The sequence below is a fragment of the Molothrus ater genome, chromosome 18 (genome assembly GCF_012460135.2).
Source record: "Molothrus ater isolate BHLD 08-10-18 breed brown headed cowbird chromosome 18, BPBGC_Mater_1.1, whole genome shotgun sequence".
In the NCBI taxonomy this organism is placed as follows: Eukaryota; Metazoa; Chordata; class Aves; order Passeriformes; family Icteridae; genus Molothrus; species Molothrus ater.
This window is the reverse complement of record NC_050495.2, coordinates 3614123-3640245: the sequence shown is the minus strand read 5'-3', so window position 1 is coordinate 3640245 and position 26123 is coordinate 3614123. Positions and strand designations below refer to the sequence as shown.

General features: G+C 51.8%; 1 protein-coding gene across 11 annotated transcripts in view; it reads right to left on the bottom strand.

Moving 5' to 3' along the window:
- CUX2 (cut like homeobox 2) overlaps window positions 1–26123 on the bottom strand; it is a 62700-nt gene that overhangs the window by 8280 nt on the left and 28297 nt on the right. For 2 of the 11 annotated variants that reach the window (XM_036393222.1, XM_036393221.1), the window contains exons 2-11: window positions 8919–8997; window positions 4127–4264; window positions 3873–3987; window positions 2976–3052; window positions 2827–2893; window positions 2032–2080; window positions 1203–1307; window positions 545–739; window positions 379–437; window positions 38–285 (exon numbers count right to left, since the gene is read on the bottom strand). In XM_036393222.1, coding sequence (XP_036249115.1) covers window positions 38–285; window positions 379–437; window positions 545–739; window positions 1203–1307; window positions 2032–2080; window positions 2827–2893; window positions 2976–3052; window positions 3873–3987; window positions 4127–4264; window positions 8919–8997 — 1132 coding nt within the window. Of the gene's footprint in view, window positions 1–37; window positions 286–378; window positions 438–544; window positions 740–1202; window positions 1308–2031; window positions 2081–2826; window positions 2894–2975; window positions 3053–3872; window positions 3988–4126; window positions 4265–8565; window positions 9000–26123 lie in introns of those variants that run through there. The other 9 variants (XM_036393219.2, XM_054516747.1, XM_036393225.1 and 6 more) reach the window with 8 other exon arrangements.

The following is a 26123-nucleotide window of genomic DNA, read 5'->3' as shown; positions in this document are numbered from 1 at the left end:
ATTCCCAGCAGGATGCCACAGAATTTTAGGTCCCTACCAGTGCTGGCCAGCAGGCTGGGCTTCTCCAGCAGGTACTTCTGGGAGGGGTAGAAAGCCTCCTTCCCCAGCACCAGGGCCTCCTCTGCCTTCGAGATGCTCTGCAAGGAGCCAAGCCGAGATGGGGACAGGCGGCGGAGGCACCGTCGGCAGGGCTGGCACAGCCCGGCCAGCGCCTCGGGACGTGCCACGGCACTTGCCTGGGGCAGGCTGCAGCCAGCAGAGGCCACCTTCATCGCCTTCAGGATGCTGGGAGGGAGCAAAGAGGTGACATGGTGGCTGTGTCACAGCTGTGGTGCTGGGACACTGGCAAGGCAGCCATGGGTGCCAGTCAAGCCATACCTCAGCTCAGTTTTGATCTCCTCGTAGTCAGCCTGTGCCTGCAGCTTCTCCTCCAGCTTCTGTGGAGCAGAGGAGGGGACTCCTTGCAGCCAGCTCCTGGTGGCCACACAGCACGGCCGGACCCGTGTCCCCCACCCTGGCACGCCCCAAGCCCCCGCGGGCGCACCTCGATGGCCTCGTTCTTGGCCGCCAGCTGTCCCTCCAGCTCAGCAATCTGGGTGGCAGAGGACTCCTCCAGCTCCTGCAGCGAGCTCTGGAGGTGCTGGACGTCCTTCAGGAGCCGCAGGATCTCCCGGTCCTTGGCAGCCAGAGCTGCCTCTAACCTCGACCCTGAGCACATGGAATAGTTCACTTTGTCCTGCTGGGAGAGGGGACACTGTCAGCTCCCGGCCTCTCAAGGTGGGGACAAGGGCCACCCTCCCCATTGGACATGTCCCTACAGGAAGCAGGGCTCAGCTTAGTGCATTGGGGACACTGGTGACAGAGCCCTGAGGAGGGACAGACCCTCCTTCTGCCCTTAAAGGTCTCCCAGGTGCATTTCAGTGCTGTGGGGGTGCATGTCCCCTTCTCTGTGGGAGGCTGAAGGGCACAGCCAGTTCCAGCACCTCTGGGTGAAAACACCCCTGGGGCATTTTGGGTTTGCTCCCCAACACGATGGGTGCTCCCAAACACAAAAAATGCTCCTGCATCAGTGGGGTGCTCCCAAGGGCAGTGGGATGCTCCCGGCTGTGACAGATGCTGCAGGCCCCAAAGGATGCTCCTGGCCCAAAAGGATGCTCCTGGCCCCGAGGGGTGCTCCTGGCATGCCCTGGGGATGCCCTCACCCCCGTGGTGCCCGTCGGGGAGCAGCAGGCCAGGCGCAGGGAGCTGTTGACCGCCGCCAGCTGCTCCCTCAAACTCTCCACTTCCCTCTGCGCCGCCTCCGCCCGCTGCAAGAGAACAGAACACGAATCACACCAGACACTGCAGCTCATCCCACCCCACACAGGGTCCAGGATCTGCCCAAGTCTGTGCTTCTCCTGAGCATCCCACTCCCACCTCCAGGATCATAAGCTCAGCCCAGATATTTAAGTTTCCCCCATGTATTTGAGGTCCCATGTCCTAGCACAGTTCCTGATCCCAATCCTTCAGCACTGGCTGCAGACCATCTCCAGGACATTATTTTTTTTTCCACATAAAAGGATGTTTTTATTTACACAAATTGTTCTTTAGACTTCTTTTATTATCCACATCCATTTATTTGTACCTACATTTTCAGAGTAAAATAAAAGTAATTAAGAGGAGTGGACAGGACCAAGAGAGATTACACTGGAATCTACCACAGGAACAGTGTGGGTTGTGCCCTAAAACACCCGTGAGAGGCTGGAGGTGACAAGTGCCAGCTCCAGCAGCCAAATGGAGCCTGGAAGAAACCCAAACACACCCTTGACCCCACACATGGGACAGAGGGTCCCACCAGGGGGAAGAAACCTGAGCTCACCTTTGTAGGGATTCCCAATCCTGGTGTCTGTTAACCCCTTATCAGTTTTGGGGTTTTATCTCCTTATCTGGGGCAGACACCCAGAGGCCACACAGATGTTCAGGGTGCATGCAGCACCCTGGGCTCTGCAGGGCCAACCCCACCAGCTCCTGCCAAGTCAGCTCCTGGCTCACCTGGTTGGCTTTTTCAAGGTTGGTCATGATCATGGCCACTTCATCTGCCCTGAGACAGAAAACAAGAGGTGTCAGAGGGTGTGGGGGGCACAGACACAGCCCCAGAACAGGGGCAGGAGGCTGAGGGATAAGGATCCCGCTGTTGGAAATGATACAACTTTCAAAATTTTTTTGTAACTTTAGTCAGGGGCTTGTTCGCCTTTCCCCGGGGGAGGAGAACTGAAGTTTCTTTTCAAAAGAGTCCGGGGAAGAACTGGGAGTAGCCAGGAGATAAACAGGAGATAAGCGAACATTAACAAGCATTTCCCCCCTGGTGGGTCGGAGACACCTGGTCTGGGAAAAGATCGAGAAGAGAACCCAAGGATGAGGATCCAATTAGCATCGAAGGTGAAGGGATTAATGACCAATAGGAGATGGAATACTAAGGATTGTGTCATTTGAGACCAATGAATGTGAATTTCTGTGGGGTTTTTATGTACAAATACATGAAAGGTCTGGCACAAAACCAGGTGTGATTGAATGATTTTCACTGCATAACCCGGGCATGAGTGGATGAAACAATTTCTGTTGCACATCCCAGACAGAATAAAGCAACGCCCTGGCTCTCCAACATTTAAAAGATGTTGTGGGAGAGTTTGTGTTTTTCTCACACTTTCGGTGACACCACAACTCAGGATGTTCCTGCAGTGGCTTGAAGTATCTCAGCTCCTCAAGCAGCACCTCGGAGATGTCCCAGTGCTGCCAAAAGTGGCTCAGCCCAGCTTTGAGCACAACCCAGCCCTGCTGGGAACTTACTTGGACGCCGCTTCCTCGTCGTATTTACAGCGCAGCTCCAGCAGCTCCGTCTGCGTGGCCTTCAGCGCTGGCAAGAGGAAGAGGAGGGTGAGCTGTGGGGTGGGGGCTTGGCCCTGCATGGTCAGCAGCCCCTGTCCCGGCCCCACTACCTGCGTGGAGCACTTTGATCTTCTCCTCTGCCTCCCCCAGCCGAGCGGCCAAGGTGACCTGAGCTTCCTGCAGGCCCCTGCGAGAGACGGGCACCAGGGATGGACCGGGGGCACCGCCGACCCCACAGCCCCCCAAAATCACACAGAGACCCCTCACAGAGTCCCCTCCTCTACCCCATCACTCACTGAAGCCAGGAAAGACCCACCAGTGCATACCAGGATGTGTCAAGCTGTGTTACCCTTCAATGTTAAGGGGTAACATATTTAAGGTTTATTGCCCCAAGTGTAAAAAAATTCACTTTGGGTAGAAAACGGTCCCTGATCCCTGAGGCTGAAACCCCTCTGAGGGGGGCATGGCAGCCCACCCCCACCTGTAATTAACTGGAGGAGGGGGAAGCAATCAGGGGAAAGTTATTCTGCATTATTTATAGCCTGCACTTGCCAGGAACTTACTCGCAGAGATCTGCAATTTAGGGTTTAAAGATTCTTCATTTGTTTCCCCGGTGCAGCGTGTTAAGGAATAACAATGAAGGCACCAGAGCCTCCGAATTAAAAGGTCATCTAATGAGGTTCACACAGCGACCTGGATTCTACCCAGTCCCAGCAAAGCCATGAGCCAGGGATTCCGAGGAAGGGGACAACAGGAGGGACCTGTCCCGGCTGTGCTTGTGCCTGCTGCTTCCCCAAAACCACCTGGGACTGGGGATGGACAGACAGACAGACAGACACTGGGAGAGTCTGGTGTCGGGTTTCTGAGCATGGTGTGACCGCTCCCAGCCGGACAGCAAAGAGAAGGAGAAGGAGGATGGAGGGACAGACACCCCCGTGCAGGAGCAGGGACAGAGCCACGCGTCCTCACAGCGCCCCAGAACCACCCCACTGGCGGCTCTCACGTACTTTTGCTTGTCTGCCTCATGTCTGTGCAGCGGGGTCTCTGTGCCGGGCGCTTTGGCTTTGCCGTCGGGGCCGGGGAGCGGGGGCTCGGCTGCCGGCGACCTCCCCTCCCTGCGCTCTGCGGGGGGACACAGGCACACACACGGCTGCGGAGGGGACAGCAGCGGTGGCCAGGGGGCAGCTCCTGGCCCTGGGACCCGCCCTGCATCCCAGGGATGCTCAGAGGCGGCTGCCCCCCTTCCCCAGCCGGGCGGTACCTTTGGTGCTGCCGAGCTCCGGGTGCTTCTTCCAGGGCCGGCTGAGATCCTTCAGCGGCGGCGGCTCCGGCTCGAGGCGCTGGAGCTGCTGCAGCCGATCCTCCAGGCTCCGGGCAGCCTCCAGCACAGGAGCGGGGTCTGCGGGACATGGGATGGGCGGTGAGCAGCAGGGATGGCCCTCCAGAGGCCCTCTCCCACCTCCCCGTGCCCTGGGGACACCCTGGGTCCTGCCTTTCCCAAAGCCATGGGGACACGCCAGGCCCTGCCTTTCCAGGAGCCATGGGGTCATCCTGCCATTCCAGGAGCCGTGGGGACATGCCAGGTCCTTCCATTCCAGGTGCCATAGGGACACTCCAAGTCACACTTTTCTAGCAGCCATGGGGTCATCCTGCCATTCCAGGTGCCCATGGGGACACCCTCCCAGTCCTGCCTTTCTAGGAGCCATGGGGACATGACAAGGTCTGCTTTTCTAGCAGCCATGGGGACATCCTGCTATTCCAGGTGCCATGGGAACACTCTCGAGTCCTGCCTTTCTAGGAGCTGTGGGGACACACCAGGTCCTGCTTTTCTAGCAGCCACGGGGACAATCCTGCCATTCCAGGTGCCATGGGAACATCCCTGCCTTTCCCTGCCAGCCCCGAGGCATGGAGGGACGGGCTGGGGGCATGGGGACATCCCCTCCCAGGGCACGGTGGCTCCTGCAGGGCTGGTTTGGGCACAGACAATGGAGGTTTGTGCCGAGGTAAGCAGGTGCATCCGGAGCCCGTCCGTCTTCCCTCTGTCAGCATTACACCATCATTAGCTGGTGTCTGCTCAGCGGGGTGTGCCATTATGTCTCCCAGGGCTGATGTAATTATACATTGACATAATTAACCCAGCAAGCCCATTAAGCAGGCCAGCTAAAAATTCATCTATAATTATTTGTTGTGTGCATGCTAATGAGTCCATCTGCACTGCCATTGTACAACATGAACAAATTAATTTACAAGTCTGGATTTTTTAATAAGTTCAAGAAAATGCCTCCTATTGAGCCAGGTTAATGTAGGTTTGGGGGATATTTTTTTTTGGTGTTGGGGTTTTTTTCATGGAAAAGAAGAGGAAAGAAAATAGATTTGAATTCTCCAGGGTCAAAAAGTTAGGCAAACAGGGAAGTGGGATGGAGTTGGGCATGCTACCGTACGGCACGTGGCAGGCATCCAAGGGTAAAAGATAATAACAGTGGGTGGTGGAAAAAAATTCAAACAACTGGCTGCCTCCACTCAGAAGGGGACACAGAGCAGCTCTGCTGCTTGGCAAGCCCCTGGCTGAGATGGAGGCGGGATGAAGGGGGCCATGTCATGGGATTTGGGGGTCAAACACAGCACCAGACGACTTTGGGGTGAACCTGCCCAGAAGATGCAAGATTTGGTCCATGCCAACCTGGATGCTCCTTGCAAACAAGAAATGCCAAGGCACGTGCTCCTCCAAGTGGGATTTGGGGGGTCTGTCTGTCCCACTGCTGTCCTGCCATCCCACACCATCACACCCCACAGCATCCCCCCAGGATTAATGACTGCCAGCCCAAAATCCCCTGGAGCATCCTCCACAGGGAATGTTATCCCTTCTTTCTGCTGGACATCACAAATGCCCCACGAACGGATGGAATAAGAGGTTTGTGCTAGGATTCTGGCCACGAGGATCCAGAGGCGGATGTTGAGTGCTGTCAGCTTTGTCACTGAAACAGGGACTTGGCTCCAGCTGGGACCTTCCTGGGGATGCTCATGGCATCCTTCAGCTCCTGGAGTGTCTCACTCAGCTCAGCATCCCCCAGGCTGGTTCCCCACCCAGGGGTGTGGGATGGCAGTGATGCAGCACAGCCCCAGCCAGCCTGGATGCTCCCACAGCCATTAATAACTCCCATAACTATGTGAGTGGAGATAAGGATATGGATAATTAAACCCTGCACTCCGGGGGCTGCCGGGGTCCCCCCTGTGCTCCCCAGCCCTGGGGGTGTTGGCAGGAGGCTCTGTGCCAGCCTGTGAGCTGCCTCCATGGAGATAAACACTGGGACAGGCCCTGTTTGATCCACACCAGCAACTCCTCCTGCCTCCAAGCTGAGAAATAATATGGGAAGAATGGGTCTGAGTGATAAAGCACCAGGGATTTTCCTCAGGTCAGCATTTTCCTTCCCATGAGCTGCAGCCCTCCCGTGTGCTGTTCCCCGTTTGGAGCTGCCAGCCTGGGATGGAATGGTGGGAGCAGAGCTTTGGGAAGGGAAGAACAAACCTTTACAACAGCCAGGGCAGTGCAGATGCCAAATTCCTGGCTGGAATAACTACACTGAGCTAATGCCACACTGCCCACCCACTGGGAAACACCATCCTCAGTTGTGGGGCTGGCTCTGCCACCACCTGTGAGATACTGGGGTGTAATCCCTTACTCCATGGATCACATCTTCCACTGGGACAGGTTAGACCTGACACTGGCCAGCAGCACAGATGGGTGACAGTGGCATGAGGGTCACAGGTGCCTAAACAGGACCTGAGGGCATCACTCTGGGGCCGTGGTGCAGGGTCACCCACCAATGGTACAGCCTGGGAAATAGTGTGTCCCTGGCACGCTGATCTATCGCTCCACACCCTCACCCACTACACATGCAGTTAATATATATTAATTAAATAAATAAATACATGTGTAAGTGCCACCACTAGCTGGCGTCATTGGCCATCCTTTAGTGGCACCGGCAGTGCTGCAGCAGGATCACAGCATCATAAAATATCCTGAGCTGGAAGGGACCACAAGGATCCAGGAGTCCAACCCCTGGCCCTGCACAGACACCCCAACAATCCCACCCTGTGCATTCCTCAGAGCGTTGTCCAAGTGCTCCCGGAGCTCTGGCAGCCTCAGGGCTGTGCCCATTCCCTGGGGAGCCTGGGCAGTGCCCAGCACTCTCTGCGTGAGAACTTTTCCCTGATACCCAACCCAAACCTCCCTGACACAGCTCCAGCCATTCCCTGGGTCCTGTCCCTGCTCACAGAGATCGGAGCTGTCCCTGCACTGCCCCTCGTGAGGATGCTGTGGGTTGGGATGAGGGCTCCCCTCAGTCTCCTCTTTTCCACGCTGAACAAACCAAGTGCCCCCAGCTGCTCCTCACACGGCTCCTCTCCAGACCCTTCTCCACGGCCCTCCTTTGGATGCTCACTAACAGGGACAGGGGCAGTTCTGAGTGCTCCTCAGCTTCTCCCGAGCAGACACAGCTGCAGGGAGCACCTGTATCCCTGGGGATCACCAGCTAATCCCAGGGCCAGGGCCATTCTACCCAGCCCACGTTCCATGCTGCTGCTGCCTGGCTCCAGGAGGAGCACAGGTCACCCGTGGTGCACCCATGGGACACCCGCAGCACCTCCATAGTGTTGTCACCTCTCTGCCACCACGGCCTCTCCTCTGCCACCCCATCCCAACCTGCTCAAACAAATCCACCAGCGCCCTACGAATCCCTCCACGAGTCAAAGTCAGCCTTAAATCAAATCATCCCCAACAACAATGACATTAATTATGCTTTTAACACATTTTACTGCTTCCCCCCCTTCCCTTCACGCCACATCTGTGTGAACAATATCCAAAAGATTTACGGTTTTCTCCCGTAATTACAGACACACAGCCAGCTCACTTATCAAAATACTTGCTGAGCAATCAGGCTCCGTTACAGTCTCTGCCAGAGATTTGTGTTGACAGCAGCCATTCAAAGCAAAAAATGTCGAATCAGGACTTATGTGGCGCTTGGAAAGTATTCCACAAAGAGTTTGCCTGTCGAGAGACATGTGGACATGGAACAGACGGGGATGAACTGTGGGAGGGAGGATTTGGGGTGCAGGAGAGGAGCGAGAGATGCTGTGGAAAGCAGAGAGAGGAGAAGGAGGAGTGCAGAGAGCACAGGGAAGGAGTTTTGGGGCGTGCATGTGTGTGTGCATCCATGTGCAGGCGTGTGCAGGCGGGAGGAGCCGGCGGGTGAGCGCGGGGAGGTGGGGAGGGAAGATAACTGGGTTCTGCAAACCGAGCTGACATTTGGTTCTCGTAGCACAGGAGAAAATTTAATGAGGACAAAAATATGTCTCCCTAATTCCCCTAAGAAATCATTAAAACATTTTGTTATTCCTAAATGTCTGGAAAATGAATTAGTGGCCCTGCAGGAGCCTTTCCGCGCATTTTCAGCCGTTTGCAGCTCTCAGCCCCCGACGTGCCGGGGGACGCTCCGTGCCTGGCGCACACGAAATCCCCCAAAGTGGGGAGCAGCAGGAGGGGGCTCCCAGCCCCTCACCCGTCCCTAGGACCAGCTCTGCCCTCACAAACCTCAGGGCTGCCCCGTGCCTCAGTTTCCCCCTCCCAGGACGGGGTGACAGAGGAAGGATGTCCCCGTGGCTCGTGCTGCGAGCCAGGCTCGGCCGTTTCGGTCAACTTACCGTCAAACAGACAAGTGGGAATAGCCGCAGTGTTACTACACGGGCTGAGCAAATGTATTCCTTTCCTAATGTCAAGATGCATTTGGCTCAGGGGCTGAAACACAGCGATGGCAAAAGCTGCTTCCTCTCCTCTCTTCGGCTGGGATCTCCAGAGCACCATGCGCCGGCCGCGGTCGGCGACGCCAGCCGTGCCAGGGACGGTGCCAGCCGTGCTGGGGACGGTGCCAGCCGTGCCAGGGACGGTGCCAGGGGTGGTGCCAGCCGTGCCAGGGTCGGTGCCGCGGTCCTCGCTGGCTCCTCTGGGCACCGGCACGCGACTCGTTAGGCAGCCAGGTCGCCACCGCGCTGCTTACCTGGAGCTTCGAGCAATTGCTTGTAAACGCTCAGGAAAGCCGTCTCAGCCTCCTTGCTTCTCTTACTAAGTGCAATCACCTGCGGGGAGAGGGATAAAGGGGTCAGGGATGGGCTTGGAGGAAGGAACCGGCCGAGGCAGCGGGATCGGTGCCGGCACACGGATCCTCCCGGCGCGGCTCCGTGCCCCGCGCAGCCATCGCTGCCTGTGGCCAAACTCCTCGTGCCGCTGCCATGTCACGTCGCCCTAAATCATTGATGTGCTCTGAGTAAATGAAAATTATAATTTAATGTCGGCGCTTAAATAAGGAATAAAGAAGTGCGCCCGTTGTTGTGCCCGCCGGGCCGGATCCGGCGCACGGCCTTCCCCAGAGCCCTCCCAGGATGGTGCTGGGGGTGGAGGTGATGCCCACATCAGGAGTGGGACACGTCCTCCTGTCCCTGTCCCCCTCGGCTGTTGGGGTACCAGGGTGCTGCTGACACTCACGCCAGCCTCAATCCCAATAACCCAACAACGTTAATCTGCTGTGTGTTCCCATCCAACATTTATGAGCATGAATCATTTACTCCCTTTAATTTTTCAAGGCACAATGACACCTCGGCGCAGGGGCTGCTGCCCACCAGGTCCTCTTGGTTACCCCTCACATCCAGCCCCACTTGGAGTGGATGGGATGGGGCAGCAGAGGGACATGAGGGCACAAGCATCAGGGATGGAAGTGACCCATTCCCAGCTGCAAAGAGCCAAATTGGGCACTCACACCAGCCAGTGATGGAGAAAGAGGTGCCCACCCAGCAGACACACTGTTATGACAGGGAAATAATCAATTAAATTGCTCTTGAGCTACCGATGGGCTAATTATAAAACAAAGCCTGAACTTTGGGCCTCAGTCTGGTGGCAGCTCCCACACTGGAGCATTTTCCCTTCCTCTGTGCCAGCAGAGCTCCTGGCTCACCCCTCCAGCCCGGATTGCCATGGCCTGTCATTCCAACCCAAAGCAAACAGCTCATTTGTAATCCAGCAGCCACCTGAGCAAGCCGCCTTCTCCTCCGGAGCTCGCAGGCACTGGAGCACAAAGATCATTTTTCTATTGTTAAAATTGTATAAGCCAGGCTTTTTATAGCAGCTCATACACAAACCTACTTTCTCAGCACCGGGGCTCCAGCAGAGGAGGAATTTGGGGGCTTTTCTTCAGCGTTCTGCAAAAATGCTTGGCTTCAGGGTGCTTTAAAATAATAATAGTGAAGAAGGGAAAGGAGGGAGGAGGCAGCCTGGAGCAGGACAGAGCTGTGCCTGCTGAATCTGCCAGTGGGGTGAGCCCTGGTGGGGGATTTGTAGGGATGTGGGGACACAGGGCTGCTCGTGGCATCTGCCCCGTGTGACCTGCCCATTCCCAAACCCTTTGGAATGCACAGGAGGTGGAGCAGGAGCAGACACGGGGCCGTGGGGATGCCTGGACCTGCCCCAGCTGCTCTGAAGAGCTGCATCTCCCCTGAGCTGGCAGCAACCAAAGGGTGCAGAGCAAAAATCCAGCCCGAATGTTCTCCATCCCCTCTCCACCACCCGTGCTTGTCCCAGTGCACCCCTAATCCATGCCAGGGGAGCTGGCCCAGGCTCCAAACCAAGCTGTTTGCACTGCATTTCCTTCCTCAGGTCACATCTCAGAGACAAAGCATTTTCCAAGGGGAACCTTTCCCTCTTCTCAGCAATCCCTGTGGAGGTCTGAGCACCCCCCATTGAGGGGTGGGAAGGAGCCTGCAGCATCCCCTGCGCTGGGTTCCAGCACATTCCAGCCCATGTCAGTGCCAGGGCAGCACCAGCGTGGGCAACTGGCACGTGGTGAGCCAGACACCCACTCAGCTCTTCCACAGTGCCACTAAACTCGTAGGAAATGTCAGTAGAAAAAAGATATTTAACATTTTCAGTGATCTTTTCCAGATGGGGGTATAATTTACTCAAATGCCAGGGGAGATTCCTGCTGGAGCAGCTCTGAGTCCCACACAGGGATGGCTCACCCAACACTGAAACTGCTGTAATTCCTCGCACAGCGCTGAATAAACACCTGGAAAAAGCCCACATCACCCCTAAAACCAAGATCTTATAACAAAACACCTAAATCCTCACTTTCTTGATGCAGAACCAAACCCTGCATCCACATCCAAAAAGACAACATCTGAAAACATGCTGAAAAGAGGAGGACATGGCTAAAAACGGGGGAGCTGGGTTCAGTTCAGGATGGCATTGGTCTCACTCTCCCCATCGCCACGATGCCCATGAGGGACACAAACCCACTGCCCACCTGCAGAGCCCTCAGTGCCCGCTCTGAGTGAGCTCTGCCTGTGCATTAAACACCCAGGCACTCCTAATTCCCATTTTTCCCCCTCCGTCTCCCTGCACAGCACCCGTGGGCTCAAGGTGAGGCTCGGCACGGGATCGCCGCCGTCTGATAAATTACATTTCCGCGCCGGGTCCTTTTCATGGCTGGTGACTTTCCAGCAAAGCAATTATCACTGCAGAATGCGTAATAGCCTAATTAATTACTATTGTCAGGCTGGCCTCTGTGCCATGATTATACCTTCCGAAGCCAACTTTTTAAACATTTGGAAGCAGAAATATTATTATAATTGAGTGACAAAATGGTAAAACTCCCCCGGCGCTCGGAGCGTCTGAGCATCCCCGCTCCAGAGGCGCGGGATCTGCGGAGAGTTTATTCTTACATCCACCAGATCAAGTGCAGGATAAGTAGTGGGTTATTTCCATCTAAATACTGGTGGCAGTAAACCACAAATGAGCTCTTTTTCAGCGTGGAGGAACAGCTGTCGGGGGAGAAAGCGGCAACAGAGACCCCAAATGTTGAAGAAAAGTGATGAAAAAAAAATTAATTCAAGGCTTCGCTGTTTTTCTTGGGTGTTTTTTTTGCTGATGTGTAAAGAAGTTGGGGAGAGAGAGAGAGGGTGGCAAGGAGGGGGAGGTTGGGAAGGAACCACTGTCCTGGGAGAGCTCTGGGTGATGGGGCTGGACCACCACGAGGAACCAGACATGTGTTGGGGTCCTTTGGTGCCTCTGTGTCCAAACAACTCCTTAGATCCACCGAAAGTGTGCACAGAGCCATTTTACACCCACAGATTCATCCCACGCCCCCACAGATACATCACAGACACACACAAGCCCCTCAAACACATCCACAGACCCATCAAGCACACACAGACCCATCACAACCCCCACAAACCCACTGCACATCCACCCAAACCCCTCACACCCACCCAGACCCCACAGCAGCCCCCCATCACCATTCCCCCAAAGGCAGGAGCAGCTCCCAAGATTTTCACAAGGCCAAAAAGCAATTCATGTCAAAAAGATCAATAATATAAAAATAAAGCCTGAGAATTCTAGTTAAAGGGAACATCAGAGAAATATGTTGTTCACGTCCATGATTTGGAGATTAAAAAAAAAAAAAGGGTGTGGGGGGGGAACGAAGAATCAATATAAGTTCTTTAGATGATGTTATTTCTAATGAGAAATACACCAAGACTGCTGCAAATAACTGCTTAACGGAGGAAAAAAAATGCATTAATAATTTACTTTCTAAAGCGCGGGATCCCGAATGAGAGAAAATTGCTGCTGGTTCTTAATTTTGTTGTAATATTGCCTGACAAGTTCAGTGATGTTTTGGCAAAGTTCTCGAGAGCAGAGGCAGAGAATACTCAGTTCATTAGGTTATTTTTCCCCTCTTTTTTCCCACATCATCCTGACCCTGCTGCCTCAGGGAGAAGGTGCCCAAGCTCTTTCATTCCTCTGCACCACAGGATTTCTTGGGCTGAGCACCCACACCAGCAACAGGGAAAATATTTCAAGCTTGTCCACCCTCCCCACAATAACTTAATCCACGTTTTTTCGCTGACTGTTCGAGCTGGTTCTTTCCTTCTTTTCTATTCCCCTCCATTCTTTTTCCCTGAATTTATTTTTTTTAGTGCATTTGCTGACAGTTGGCAGCTCTGAACCATCTGCCACCACCACAAATCTCAAAATCAAAGTTTTCAGCATCCAACCCAACAAGGAACAGGCTGATTTCTGACCACTACCAGGAGAAGGTGCCACCTGGGCAGGTTAATTCCCAGCAAGGATTTCTTGCAAGCCCCCCGTAATTACTTTTCATGAAAAATATTTTCCTGGAAAGTTATGCTTGTGGAAGAACATTTTCCTGCAAAAACAGGGAAAACTCCCCGTGTGGCTGACAGCAGTGGGCCAGGTTGGTGTGGGATACAGGCAGGGATGCTCAGGCTCTGCATCCTTGGCATGGATGATGGGGGTGATGAGGGGGTTCCCACTGATCCCCAGATTTGGGATGCAGCCAGGCTGGCCCCGCACCCCAAGGATTGCAAAGTTTCACCTCCCACTTAGCAGAACAAAACTTTTAATTTAGATGTTTTCATCTATCTATCAGAGTAAAAAAAAATAAGTTTAAAATAATGACTGTAATAAATGAAGGTAATTAATTGTAGTTTGTTCCTTTACTGTCTAGTCAGCTTAATTTTACCTTTTCATCTAATAATGAGAAAATAATTTTTGTGCTCTGAGGGTTAATGATATGTAACTGCAAGAGCTGCTAATTGCATGTTGCAAACTATTCATCAAAATCCCCATCTGCGCTACTTGATTATGTTTGCTAAATTATTGCTTTGAATTATCTTTCATAAAGCAACTTTTGTAATTAGCAGGGCTTTCGCTCTGCTCTTTTCTCCGGCACAAGGATATTCAAACTTTGTCCCTCTCAAGCTGTTGCCATTAAACTGCTTCTGGGGAGAGAAAGGAGCTGCCCTTTAGTTGAAGAGGGGGGAAAAATAAAAGCTGGGTTTATCCTCTGTGGTTACAATTTCTTCTTCTGGTCCTCCTACTCTTTCCTCGAGGAAAAAAAATTGTGTAAGAGTCTAAATATTTAGGAGATATATTCAGGAATAGGAGAGAGAAAGGGCCTAACAAGCCCATCCACACCCCTCCAGGTTAATATTTTTTAAAATCATCTTTTTTCCCCTTTTTTCCTTTCCATTTAGAGGAAAGAACAGAGGGAGAATGTTTGCCATCCATCACCCTGAGTTTATGGGGTGATGCAGGTGGTGGAGAACTCAGCTCTCCCTGCTTAATATTCATGGGGAGAGAGGAAAAGTGGGGTTTGAGGGGGAAATATATGGGATGGGAGTGGTGCAGGTTTTCAAAGATCTGAAAAATAGGAAAAAAGACAAAGAAAAAAAAAAGGAAAAAAGAGGGGGAAATGGAAAAAAAGGGGAAAAAAGAGGAGAGGAAAGGGAAAAAAGGGGGAAAAGGGAGAAAAAGGTAAAAGTGGGAAAAGGGAAAAGAGAGGAAACAAGGGACAAGGAGGGGAAAAGAGGGAGAAAAGAAAAAGAAGAAACAGAAAAGAGGAAAAAGCATAAAGAGAGAGGATAAGAAAAAGATGAAAAGGAGGAAAAAGGAAAAATATTTGTAAAGAAAAGGAAAACAGAGAAGGATTAAAGGGAAGGGGAAAAATTATAGGGGAAAAGGAAACGGAAAAAGGGAAGGAAAAAAAGGGGGGAAAGGGGAAAAAGGGGAAGAACAGAGTCCTAATCCCCCTTAAGCCTGGCTCCAGGAGCAGCAGCACCTCATTGGTGTCCACCCTGCACTGCCTGGCACCCAAAGCAGCCCAGAAACCCAACCTCAAGGCAGCAGAATCCACCTTTTGGGATAAAACCCCCCAAAACCTCCTGTGGAAAAACTCCCTGGCGGGAGGAAGGTGGCAGAGCTGGTGAAGCAGCTGCTGCTGAGCTGGGAATTGCATCCTGTTCTCCCTGACACCCCCATAAATCCGGAGCCACTTGGGCGGAGGGGCCGGCTGGGCTTCCCGAAGGACATTGCTCAGATTCCTGGAGCGGATCTAATGAAGACTATTGGAAAAAATGCAGTATTTAAAAGACTGAAAATGTATTCCTATTGTTATCACTCTCTTTTATGTGTTTATGCACAGTGCATTGGAATGAATCAATACTGGATTGCTCTATAAATAAATGAGCATATCAGTAAACCCAGTAATAAAATGAAGTGATGAAAAATATGGAAATCAGCCACATTTGTGTAAATCCACTTATTGTTTACTTTAATATTTTCCTATGCAGTTCCGTAGCTCCAAAGAGACAGATTTAAAACCAGGTAATGCTCAGCAGATGACAGATCCTAATGTGTCGCTGCTGGCGAGCTCGGAACACCAGCAGCTCTCCAGGGGTTTTCATCCAAGCACATTAGAGGAGCAGGGAAAGCGGCCCCTGAAGAAAACACTGAATTTCCAGGGAGAAAAGAGGTGTCCTGAAGTGCCATGAGACTCTTGTCAGCATCAAGGACCAAAGCCAAGGCTCACGTGGGTGTGGAGCACCTGGGGCAGGATGGAGAAGCCTCCCCTGGCACATGGTGGGCTGGAATCGTGTTGTCCCACCCCAGTGGCTCTGTTCCTCCTCAGATCCCCCACTGCAGCCTCATCCTGGGATCCTGGATGTGCCACAGCCCCTCCACAGCACTTTCCGGTTACATCGAGGCATTTCCCAGCCATGGCACCTCCTGGCTATGTCACTGTGCTTCCTGGCCATGCTCTGGCAACCCCTGAAAATGCCACGGCATCTCCAGCCACACCCTGGCACCTCCAAACCACACCTGGCATCTCCAAACCACACCTGGCATCTTCAATCCACACCCTGGCACCTCCCAGACACACCCTTGGCCCCTTCTGGCACCTCCCAGCACTGGTGGGTCCTTGCCCTGCCTGGAAGCTCTGCCCAGTCTGTCCTTCCCAGGGCTCTCCCCATTTCAACCCCCCAAGAGCCAACAGGGTGGAAAAGGCCTGGGATCATCCCCAGGACCGTGGGTGGTGAGGGCAGGTCCTGCCCCCGTTGCCCAGCTCTCCTCTGAGCATTCCCCATCACGCTGCCAGTTTTCCCTCCCACCCAGCCAGGCTGGTAGAAACACCCCTCCCCACACAGCCTCCAAGAAAAGCTATTTTAGAGTTGCTCTTTTTTTTTTCTTCCCCCCCTCCCCCTTCTTCTCATCTTTTTTTAATTCATTTTTTCTAACAAACAACCCGTCTCCCCCCATCTGGGCTGCGAGCTGGGTGCCAGCAGCTCCGCGCCAGGCGCTCAACGTTTGCTTTTTATAAACGCCTCGAAACCCAAAATTCCCTCCCGCGCTGCTGGGATGCATCCAGGTGGATACTGCATCCAGCAGGATGGTGCACCCCCCCCCAAGGAGCCCCTTTCCTACAGCTCTGCCCACCCAACAGAGCTACCAGGGGTAGCAAGAGCCAGAAATCCCCAAACCTCAAGGTTAGGGGCTAAAATTTGCCTTTGTGGCCAGTTAACTTCCCTTTTATTGGTCACTCACATCTACAGCTCCCAAAAATCTCATTGCTGGGGAGGAAAATCTGCTGTCCTGCCGAGTTAATTCCCTAACAGCAGATCTCCTGAATCTCAGGTACATTTTTTCCTAAATTCCCAACTGAGTTCAATTAAATGTTTATGAGACTCTGCGCTTTCCCCCCACCACCCTGCCAGCACCATGAAGCTCCTTCTGGAACAAAACAAAAACAAAAGGTGGACAAAAACAACAAGAAAAAATAGTGAGGGGGGAAATAAAATAAAGGGGGTTTAGGAGGGCTGGAGTTTGAATTTGAGGAATACAATTCCCCTGGACCAGCTTTGCTCGGTGTCGCGCTGGCAGTATCGACAAGGGGGTTCACATGAATAATTGAAGGAATTCTGTATTCCCCGCAAAAGAAAAGGCAAGCCGAGAGGGCTGTTGAGATAATCAGGAGCTTGCTAATCAATATTCTCAGCCCCAGCCTCCTCCTCGCTTCTCCAAAAGGAGCAGTGCCATAAGCTCATCAGTAACTGTAAAAAAAACATCGCACTCCGAGTGTCAAAATAGTCAAGCACAGCATATTGTATTGCCAGATTTCCCTCCCGGTCCACCTCGGTGCCAGATTCCATCCATCAGCAGGGAGGGAAGCCGTCCAAAGATGACTTACTTACGCTTAAGTGTTCATAAATAAGGTTTTTAAGATATAGATGGCTTTTTAATTTTGGTGGAATGTAGGGAAAAAAAAAATAAAATCGAATAAAAATGTCGGGGTGGATGCGGTGGGAAGAGATCTCTTGGGTGCTGCCTGGTAAATTCCACAGCCCAGGGGATGTCCTGGTCCTTATCCAGCTTGTACCAGGGTGAAAACAGCCAGAAAAAATTTAGGTTGGCACCATAAACTGTGGCAAAAGCTTTGTCTGGTGGCGAGATATGGCAAGAGGACGTATTCCCGCTATGGAAACCTCATTAGACAGACTCTAATTACTGCCCTGCAGTCGGGGGGGAAGAGACAGACACCATAAAAACCTGGGCGGGGGGGGGTGGCCATTAATTGCTTTTTGATAAACTGGGGGCTGAGGTGCTGCTGGCCGAGGTCAGGAGGTGCCTGCCTGAGGCTCAGCTGTGCCCCAGGCTCTGGCTGCTGGTGATTCAATCCCATCCTGCTCCCAAAATGGGCATTTTTGGGGTAAATTTGGTTTGTGATGGAAGGAGCCACCTCCCTCTTCATCAGCAGCTGGTCCTGGCCTGCAGGACTTGCAGCTTGCTCCATTTTTATGTCCCAGCAAAACCTCAAAACTCCCATGAAACCAGCCCTGCACCCCAGCACCGTGGGGATTTAAGCTGTGGCTGCCTGAATCGTGAGGGATTTGGCTCTTTCCTCCCTGGCATCACCAAAACCCACCTGGCTGTGCCATGATGGGATGTGGGGCAGGACACTGGGCACAGGGGGCCAGCAGCCTCCCCTGCCAGCCAGGCCACAGGCCAGGGGGTGACCCTGGCCATCCATCACCCCCTTCCCTGTATGTAAATCCCTGATGCCAAAGATGTATGGAGCCAATTACCAGGGGTCACTGCCGGGTGGAAAATTCAGACAACGAAGCTCCCGGTCTCCGATGAATTTGCGCGAGATTGCAAGTTACTGCCTTTTATTGGACAATATAAATATTTCACTGTTATATAAAAAAATATTGGCGAGAAAGCAGATAAAGCCGGGTCCTGTGTGTATACAGAGAAGCAGGGAGTGAAAAACGGCCGTCAGCATCTTTTTAACGGCCTCTGGTGCGGCGCAGGAATGGCTGCGGAGGGGTTGGATGACCACGGTGGCACCACAGGACTCGGGGATCTCAGGGACCCCCCCCAAGGCTACAGTGGGAATGGGAATGGTGCTGGAATGAGCCCAGACACACAGACAGTGGGGTGGCCAAAGGGGTTGTGTCCCGAGCCAGCCACGACGGAGAGCAACACGCAGAATGCAGAAGCAGACACGGAAACCTCGGAGGCTCAGCGCCATTCCCAAGAAATGGATGTTGTCCCCAAGGCTGTGCCTACCACAGAGGATGCCCAGGAAGGTTGGGGCAGGAACAGCCCCATCCATATGGATCAATCCCAAATGCATTTTCCTAAATCTTTCCTGATTTGTCCTTCTGGAATCACATCTGTCCCCATCTGCAGACCCCGTGCCAGCACAGGACACCCTGATTTCATTCTCACCAACACATCAACACATTCCCTGTGACAATGAAGCCAGAGGAAAGAAAAAATAAAAAGCCTATAGGAATCAATACCTCTTTCTCTCTTTCCCTATATTTTATTAAAAACTTTAGCATCAATATTAATGTTTAAATCCCCACCAAGCTGAGTTTAATTACCTGTAAACTGCATCCACAGCTACGTGGACTTTGCTCCTCGCTGCAGTAAATACAGCTGAGAAGGAGCAGTGCCAACACCTCCAAGCATCCCCTTCCCATTCCCACAGGAGGGGATGAATCCAGCATCCCCCAGCAGCCCCCACCCTCAGCAGCATGTGGGGAGGGGATGGTGGGTGATGGAGCCAGAGCCACGACCCCATCTGAGCATGGATGGAGCTGAAAGGAGAAAGGGGGAGAGGAGGGAAAAATTGAGATCCCGGGAAGAAAATGATGCGTAAATATAAAATATCTGGGACTCTCACTGCCAAAAGGAATCTGCTTCCAGCCACTACATGAATCACACTGGGGGGGGGACGAGGGAGAAGCAGTTGAATGGAGTCCATTAGTGGCTGAGGACGATGAATAACTCGCAGGCAGCAGGAGCCGCTCCAGAACGCAGCGAGGGCATGGAGGGCTGGGAGCTGCCAGGGAAACCAAGAGGGACTGGGAGCAGATCCCCCTGAACCCCCACTAGCAGCCACCTCCTCCCTTTGCCTGCTGTGCCAGAAAAGGGGAATACAAGCTTGTTGTGCTTTCCCAACTGCTCCAGCCACATCTTTAACCCCTGGCACCCGTGGGCACACAGCAAACGGCACAGCAGCAGAGGGAGCAGGGATCGGTCCCCACTGGTCACCCCAGGGTCCATCCCAGTGCCACCAATGGTCCTGGGCACAGATGTTGAGAGTGAGATTTCAGCATCTAAAATGGAATCAGAGTTTACAGAGCATTATCAGAGGAGCTGTAATGGGATCTCGCAGAGGGCAGAGATTTGAGACCTGCATCAGATTCCCATTCCCGGGGAGGCAGGAACAGGCTGTGTGTTTAAAAAACCCATCTATCAAGGGATGCTATCACATGCTCTGGTGTTCTGCTGGTGTTCACAGGCAGCTCCAGAGTTTTGCCATCCTGCTCCTTCCAGAGGCCAAAGAGGGGCTGATGGAACGGGCGCAGCCTGGTCCTGCCCCTCCAAACCCCACATCCTGGCAAATCCCCCACCAGGCTTCTCCTGCATCCCACAGCTCCTCCCAGCCAGCTTCTTTAAGGCCCCTTCCCTATTAGATCCACCCCAGGCAACTTCCCAGGGCCAGGGCTGGGACGGCAGCAGCAGCGTTCGAGGGCTACACTCCCACAATAATATTCATTTCCATATTCATTCCGTGTTTATCTCACAGATGTACGGATCCGTTACAATGGAGAAAAAAGAGAACTCAGAATTTGTTCTCAAAAGATATTCAAATTAGTTAATCAAGAGTCCTTTTATCACGTGTCTCCTGTACCAGCAGCAACTATCCATCGAGATAAATGATCAGCTGCTAATAACTGATTACACTGCAGCAAGTGTTTTCTTATCCCCATTACCACCATGTTTAAAGACATTTTATAAATTTCTAATTATCGTAAATTGTTTCTCCTTTGGAAAACATCTTCCCATAGTCATCAGCTGTCAATTTGCTCTGAAAATCTCTCTTTGAAATGAGCTCATTGCAAGATGCTTGGGAAGCAGAGAAAACCCTTCCAGGCTCCTGGCTGGTGGGATGCAGCCTGGACACCTCCACCCTGGGGCACTGGGATGTTCCTCCATCCCTTCACAAGTGGATCAGACTTGAAAATAAAATAAAAGCATCCATAAGTGGGATCAATCCTGGATAAAGGTGCTGCCTTTACCTGGTTCATGATGCCAAGGAACTGTGTGGTGGAACGGGCCGTGGCTCCAGATGGATTCGCTCTCCAGCGAACCATGGAACAATAAACAAGCCAACAGTTCATAAAACAGCTCTTGGCAAGCACCAGCTCCTTCCAGCACTGGCATCTCAGGGTGGATCTGGGCTTGGGAGGGCCCTAAATAAGATCCTGCTGGTTTTCTGTGTATTTTACCAATGAAAGCTAAAATAGTGGAGAGGGTTTGAAGCCAACCAGGACTTTAAATCCAGCGGTGGCCTCGAGCCGCCGCTCCGGCTGATTTCTGGGCCCCATTCATTATTGCAATCAATCAGCTTAAAGAAAAACAACCGCATAAACAACAATAAACCAACCTCTAAACTCTCTCAGGCACTTTAATGGGTCCTTCCATCTTCCCCAGCCGTGACCACAGGGCTGGAGCTGCCATCCATGGGCCAGGATACAGATGGGAAGAGGATCACGATGGCACAGGCAGAGCATCCATGTGCTCCTGGATGCAAGAGCTCCCCTGACACCCACTATTCCCCAAAAGCACCAGTCACACAACCCCTCTTGGGTGATGGTGGCTCCACTGGTGACATTCACTGCCTGGGGACGACCAGGACAGGCACATCCCAAACATCCCCCGTGGTGTATCCAGACCCTGGGGATATTTGCCGGGGTTTGGCCAAGTGCCTCCATGCTGGAGCTGATTGAGCCAAAGCTGCTGGAGGCAGAGGCAACACGGAGACACAGGATGGGAGGAGGAGGAGGAGGTGGAGGAAGGCTGCCCAGGATAAGCTCCCTGCAGAGGATCAGGGTGTCCAGCCAAGCATGTCCTCCAGGCAGAGCAAGGCCTGTGGATGCCAGGAAAGGGAGGAGCAGCCAACGGGACGCGGAGCCTGGCACGGAGCAGCCAAGGTCCTTCCCGGCTCCAGGGGGGCTCAGACCAGGGAAGGAGACGCCGCAGGCACCAGCCATGCCATTATACGCTTTATTGATGCTGCTCTGAAGAAAGCTAATCAATATATTAGATTTCCCAAAGAAAGAAAACACCAGCTGCCAGCAGCCCATAACTCCTCCGCCGCCGCGCTGCATTTTTCCATCAAGCCCCGGAGCCGCGCGTGGCTGCGCGAGATGAGGTCACGTTCAAGAGGAGACCTTCTGCTCCTCTGGCCACCAGGTCAGAGCCAGGGCCACGGCCACTGGGCAGCCACATGCCAAAGCCCACGGCCCCGGCCTGGGGTTGAAGTTAAAATGTGGGATTCTCCAATTATTTCGCACCAGCATCGAGTGTGGGGTGCAGGGAGAGAGCCCAGCACCCAGCAGGACAAACCCAGCCTGGTCCAACAGGGCTCCCCAGGGAACTCCCAGTCCTGATGCCTGTACGGACTCATAGCCCCCATTTGCAGTTCACAAGGGTTCCCCAAGAGCTTTTCCCATTGGGAAGAGCCATTTGGAAACTCCCCTTTTCCCTGTAAAGATATTCCCTCCACACTGATCACTCCCAAATGTGGCCACTCAGCCACACACCAGGACTGGAGAGAACCTGGAAAGCACCAAACCAATGGATGCTCCTGGGATCCTGACACACAGAACCCTGGAACACCAAACTGTGGCACCTGATGTGCCCTGCTCCCCACTGCCCACTCCCCCATCACCACTGCTGGTAGTGACCATTCCTGAAACCATTAAAGCCTGTGCTGTAGCAGCTCCAAAAGCCATTTAAAAAGGACAGGATAAATCCACGTTGGACAGGCAGGAAAGCAGACTGACGTCACAGGGAATTGATTAGTGCTTTAATAGAATTGGATCATTGGGAGGGCTGCAGACCCTGTTTCAGAAACCCAAATGTTATGCAGATTCACATTGAAAACCCTAAACCAGGGCGCATTTATTTAACCAAGGCAGAGTAAATGTCCCACATTTCCCCAGGATTATCTGAACCATATCAGATATAATCCAATGATCTGTAAAGTGATTATACCCAACTGAATATACGAGATCTCTTCTGGTAATGCAATATTTCATCCAGCTGCAGACATTAGGAGGAGGCAAACAAAGGAGGAGATTTAATAAGTGGAAATAAAACTATAGGCAGAGATAGTTTTAAATTTTTCTTTTTTTTTGTATCGCATCTAATTGCAATCAACAACAGACATCTGACACAGTGACAGCATCAGCAAAATTGCTGCTGAGAGCACAGAATCTTTGTCTAAAAATAATCAGACATTCAGCGCACCACTGTTTGTTATAATGGTAATCGATGCTGGAGGCTTTGAATTCCATCAATTTATAGATCTGCTCTGTTCTGCCTGGTGATTGTGTTCTGCACACATCCCCTCCCGCTCGCTCGGCGCAGGCAGCGCCGGGGCACTGTGTGATTAAGATAAGCTCAGATTCCTTTCATACATTCCTTATCAGCTCTAATTCTCCACCAGGCAGAGATGTTCACAGCAGTTAAAGATTAGTTCAGCTTCTCAGACGCCAAATTTGAGGGTATTGATCAATAAATCAAATCACGGCAATCAATCGCCCGATCCAAGTCTAGCCGATGCATTATTACTGGCGCCTTCCAAGCCGAGGCTTTTTCATGGGTTTCATCAAAACGCGGCTTCCCTGGCTCCCCGCCAGCTCCTGGGCTGCCTAATAGACTCCACAGCAGAGGAGCTCCAGCCCAGCAGAAGAGCAATAAATCTCTCATCAAACAGCCGATAGAGAAACAAGATGAACATCTGTTTTGCTGCAATGAAACTCCTGTGTTCTTCAGAAGCTGCAAACCAGGTCTGACAGACCACCCCAAAGGCAGCTTTGCCTTCAACAAAGCAGCAAAGCAGAATATTTGCCGGTTATTTCAATCAGGTAATTTAAGAAGACTTTGCATTCTCCTCTCTGCAGCTGCCGGAGCTTTACAGACAGGATTCCTGCTCAGTCGATAATAAAAGCCATCCTGGGACCCTGTACTATGAAGGCAATTTTATGATACCCATTATGTGGCAATGTAACTTCATTAAAAGCTGTTTATTCCCTCTAAGCATTTTAAGCACTTTCCCTCACCCATAAAGAAGAGCCTCTCGGTGCACTGGGAAGGTTATTTGTGCCGGGAGCTGCTTTTGGGGATTTCTGAGCGGGATGAGGGTCGTGCCAGCAGCAGGATCCTGGCAAAGGGGCTTCTCCTCCCATCCAGCAGCGAGTCAGGAGCTGCCGAGAGGCAGTTGTATATTATTTTTATTATCCACTCCAGATGAGCTGCATTTACTGGAGCTCCATTCAGGTGACATTCATTATTTATTTCTTTTATAAATTATTATGGACGAGTGCCCCAAAAATCTACCTTCACTGCAAGGATGGGCTGGCTCCTCTGAAGGTTTGCTGCACACCCATTTGCTCTTCCATTTGGGATAATTTGGGGTGTCTCAGCCCTAGGAACTTAATTTTCTAACCCAGTGCTATAATTCAGCATCCAAGGATGGAGCTGTAACCATGGCAAAGCAGGAGCCAAACCCCATCCTGCAGCCAACTGCGTTCCCAGAGTCACCTTGCTCCAAAGGAGGGACAAAATGAAATCCTTCAAAACAAGTAAATCTCCAACTCAATGCTCCTTATTCCTTCTAGTAAATTCAGCCCCTCTGAAAAAAACCAAAAAACTGAGAGTTTGGTCCCATCTTGGTGCTCAGCAAAGTATAAGTTTGTTCTTAATAAGCACAACTGATAGACAACAATAAACACGGCTTGGGGACAACTCTCCTAAAAGCTGCCAAAACTTGGAGCTGAACAGTTAATCCCCCATGGCAGGGCTTTTTCTCCAGATGGGATTTAGGAGCACCTTCACCTCTCCAGGCTGGTGGGGCAGGGTGGGTGTTTGAACTGCCAAGGTGGCCAGCAGCAAGTGGCTGTTTGTGCTCTGCTGACATTCCAGAGTCAATAAAACCACCCACAGACACCTCCCAGCCTAACGAGGCATCCTCAATTAGCCAGTGGCCTGGGAGGAATTATCCCTAGAGCAGGGCAAGCCAGCCCAGATTCCTACATGGTACTTGAATAATGTGAATTAAGGAAGAGAAAAGGCAGGGAATGAGAGAGAGAGAGAATGGATGGCTCGGATAAAGGGGTGAATCCCCCATTTTTTTTGCTCCTGGCAAATTTTCTCCTCCTGCTACCCAGGTTTTTCCTATTGCACACAGGCTGCCACATTTTTAGGGATTGGACTGAGAGGTCTGTTTAGGCAGGATCACCACACACTGCCACCACATCCTCCTGAGTTAATACTCCCCAAAAAACAACTCGGGGAATGCGTTCAAAGGACACGGCTGTGTTTTCACCAATTCATAATTAGAACAAGTATTGGCATGAATACCCATGCTTCAAGGAAAACTCCCTCCTTACTACCTTCAAAAAACCTGCACCTTTCTCCAAATAAATGGATGCAGAGACCTTGCATGGCTTGTGGGAAGAGCACGGGACAGGACAGAATCCTGAGCTCATCACTGAGCACCAAACTCAACAGCAACAGCTCAATATTCTCCCATAAACACACAAACAAACGTGGAAAATGCTGTTAATGGCTCAGTATTTCTTTAAACAGAGTCGCCAAGGAAAAATAGAATTACTAGAATACATTTTAATTGATTTACAGCAGCACTTAGTAACAGTGATAAAAGAAAAACTTGTTTTATTGGACCTCCTGCTAATTAGCTGGACTGACTCTGGGTTGGAAAAGTGTATTCCTGCAACCTGGCACGACCCCGACCAGCACCTAACACCAAACAGCTTTTGAGCACAGAAATTCCTTCAGGAGAATCAGAGCAAACACACAGCCAGGTGGTTACTGCCAAGAGACAGTGGAGAAGAAAGGGCTGGAGCCCCTGAACAGGATACACCAACCCCTCCAGCAGATTCCAGCATCCTCTTCTCATCCATAAATATGCCTTTATTATGACTTTGATATATCCTTCCCTTAATGACTTTTAAGGGCACCAGATAAAGTCGAAAGGAGTGCACGGGCAACAGGCAAATGTTTAATATTCAATAAATGTGTCAATTTTACATACGGACGCAAATGGGGCTTTATTGAAGAATTGGTAAACTTCCTTGGAGGAAAGTAAGTGCGTTTTAGCCTTCAAGGGGTCCCCGAAGAATAGAAATGGAATGTGATTTGTGATAAAACTCAGCTGCTCTATAAAAGACGTTAAATAAATGTTGCTGTTTCACTGGGGATATACAGAATTGATTGCATTATAGACCGATTGGAAGGCGCGCATTCCCGCCAGCCACCCGCTCGCTCCACACAGCCCCTTTCCATCCTCTCCCGTTGGCTTCCTAATTCCAGCACAGAATTTTCTGGAAATGCTTTAAAACAGCCTTTCTCCGTGGCTTTGCCTGCTATGGCACCCCAAGCATCAGCTGGGCTGGATCTGGCCTGATTTCTGATTTCAGGGAAACACCCAGACCCTGTGCTGCCACAGGTGACAGAATCATGGAATGGTCTGGCTTGGAAGGGACCTTAAAGATCATCTTGTTCCAACCCACTGCCGCAGGCAGGAACACCTTCCACTAGACTGAGTTGCTGCTCTTGATCCATCCCAGGCTGTTCAATTCCTACAAAACCCCAGCATTCCCCTATTTTTTCATCACCACATCGACAGCGCAGAAACCGGAATTACCGCTAAACGCAGAACGGAGGAAAAGAAACAATTAAAACCATTTTCACCACAGAGACAACACCACGTCCCCAAGCACCCCGAGCCTCCTCTGCTGGCACCAGGGGA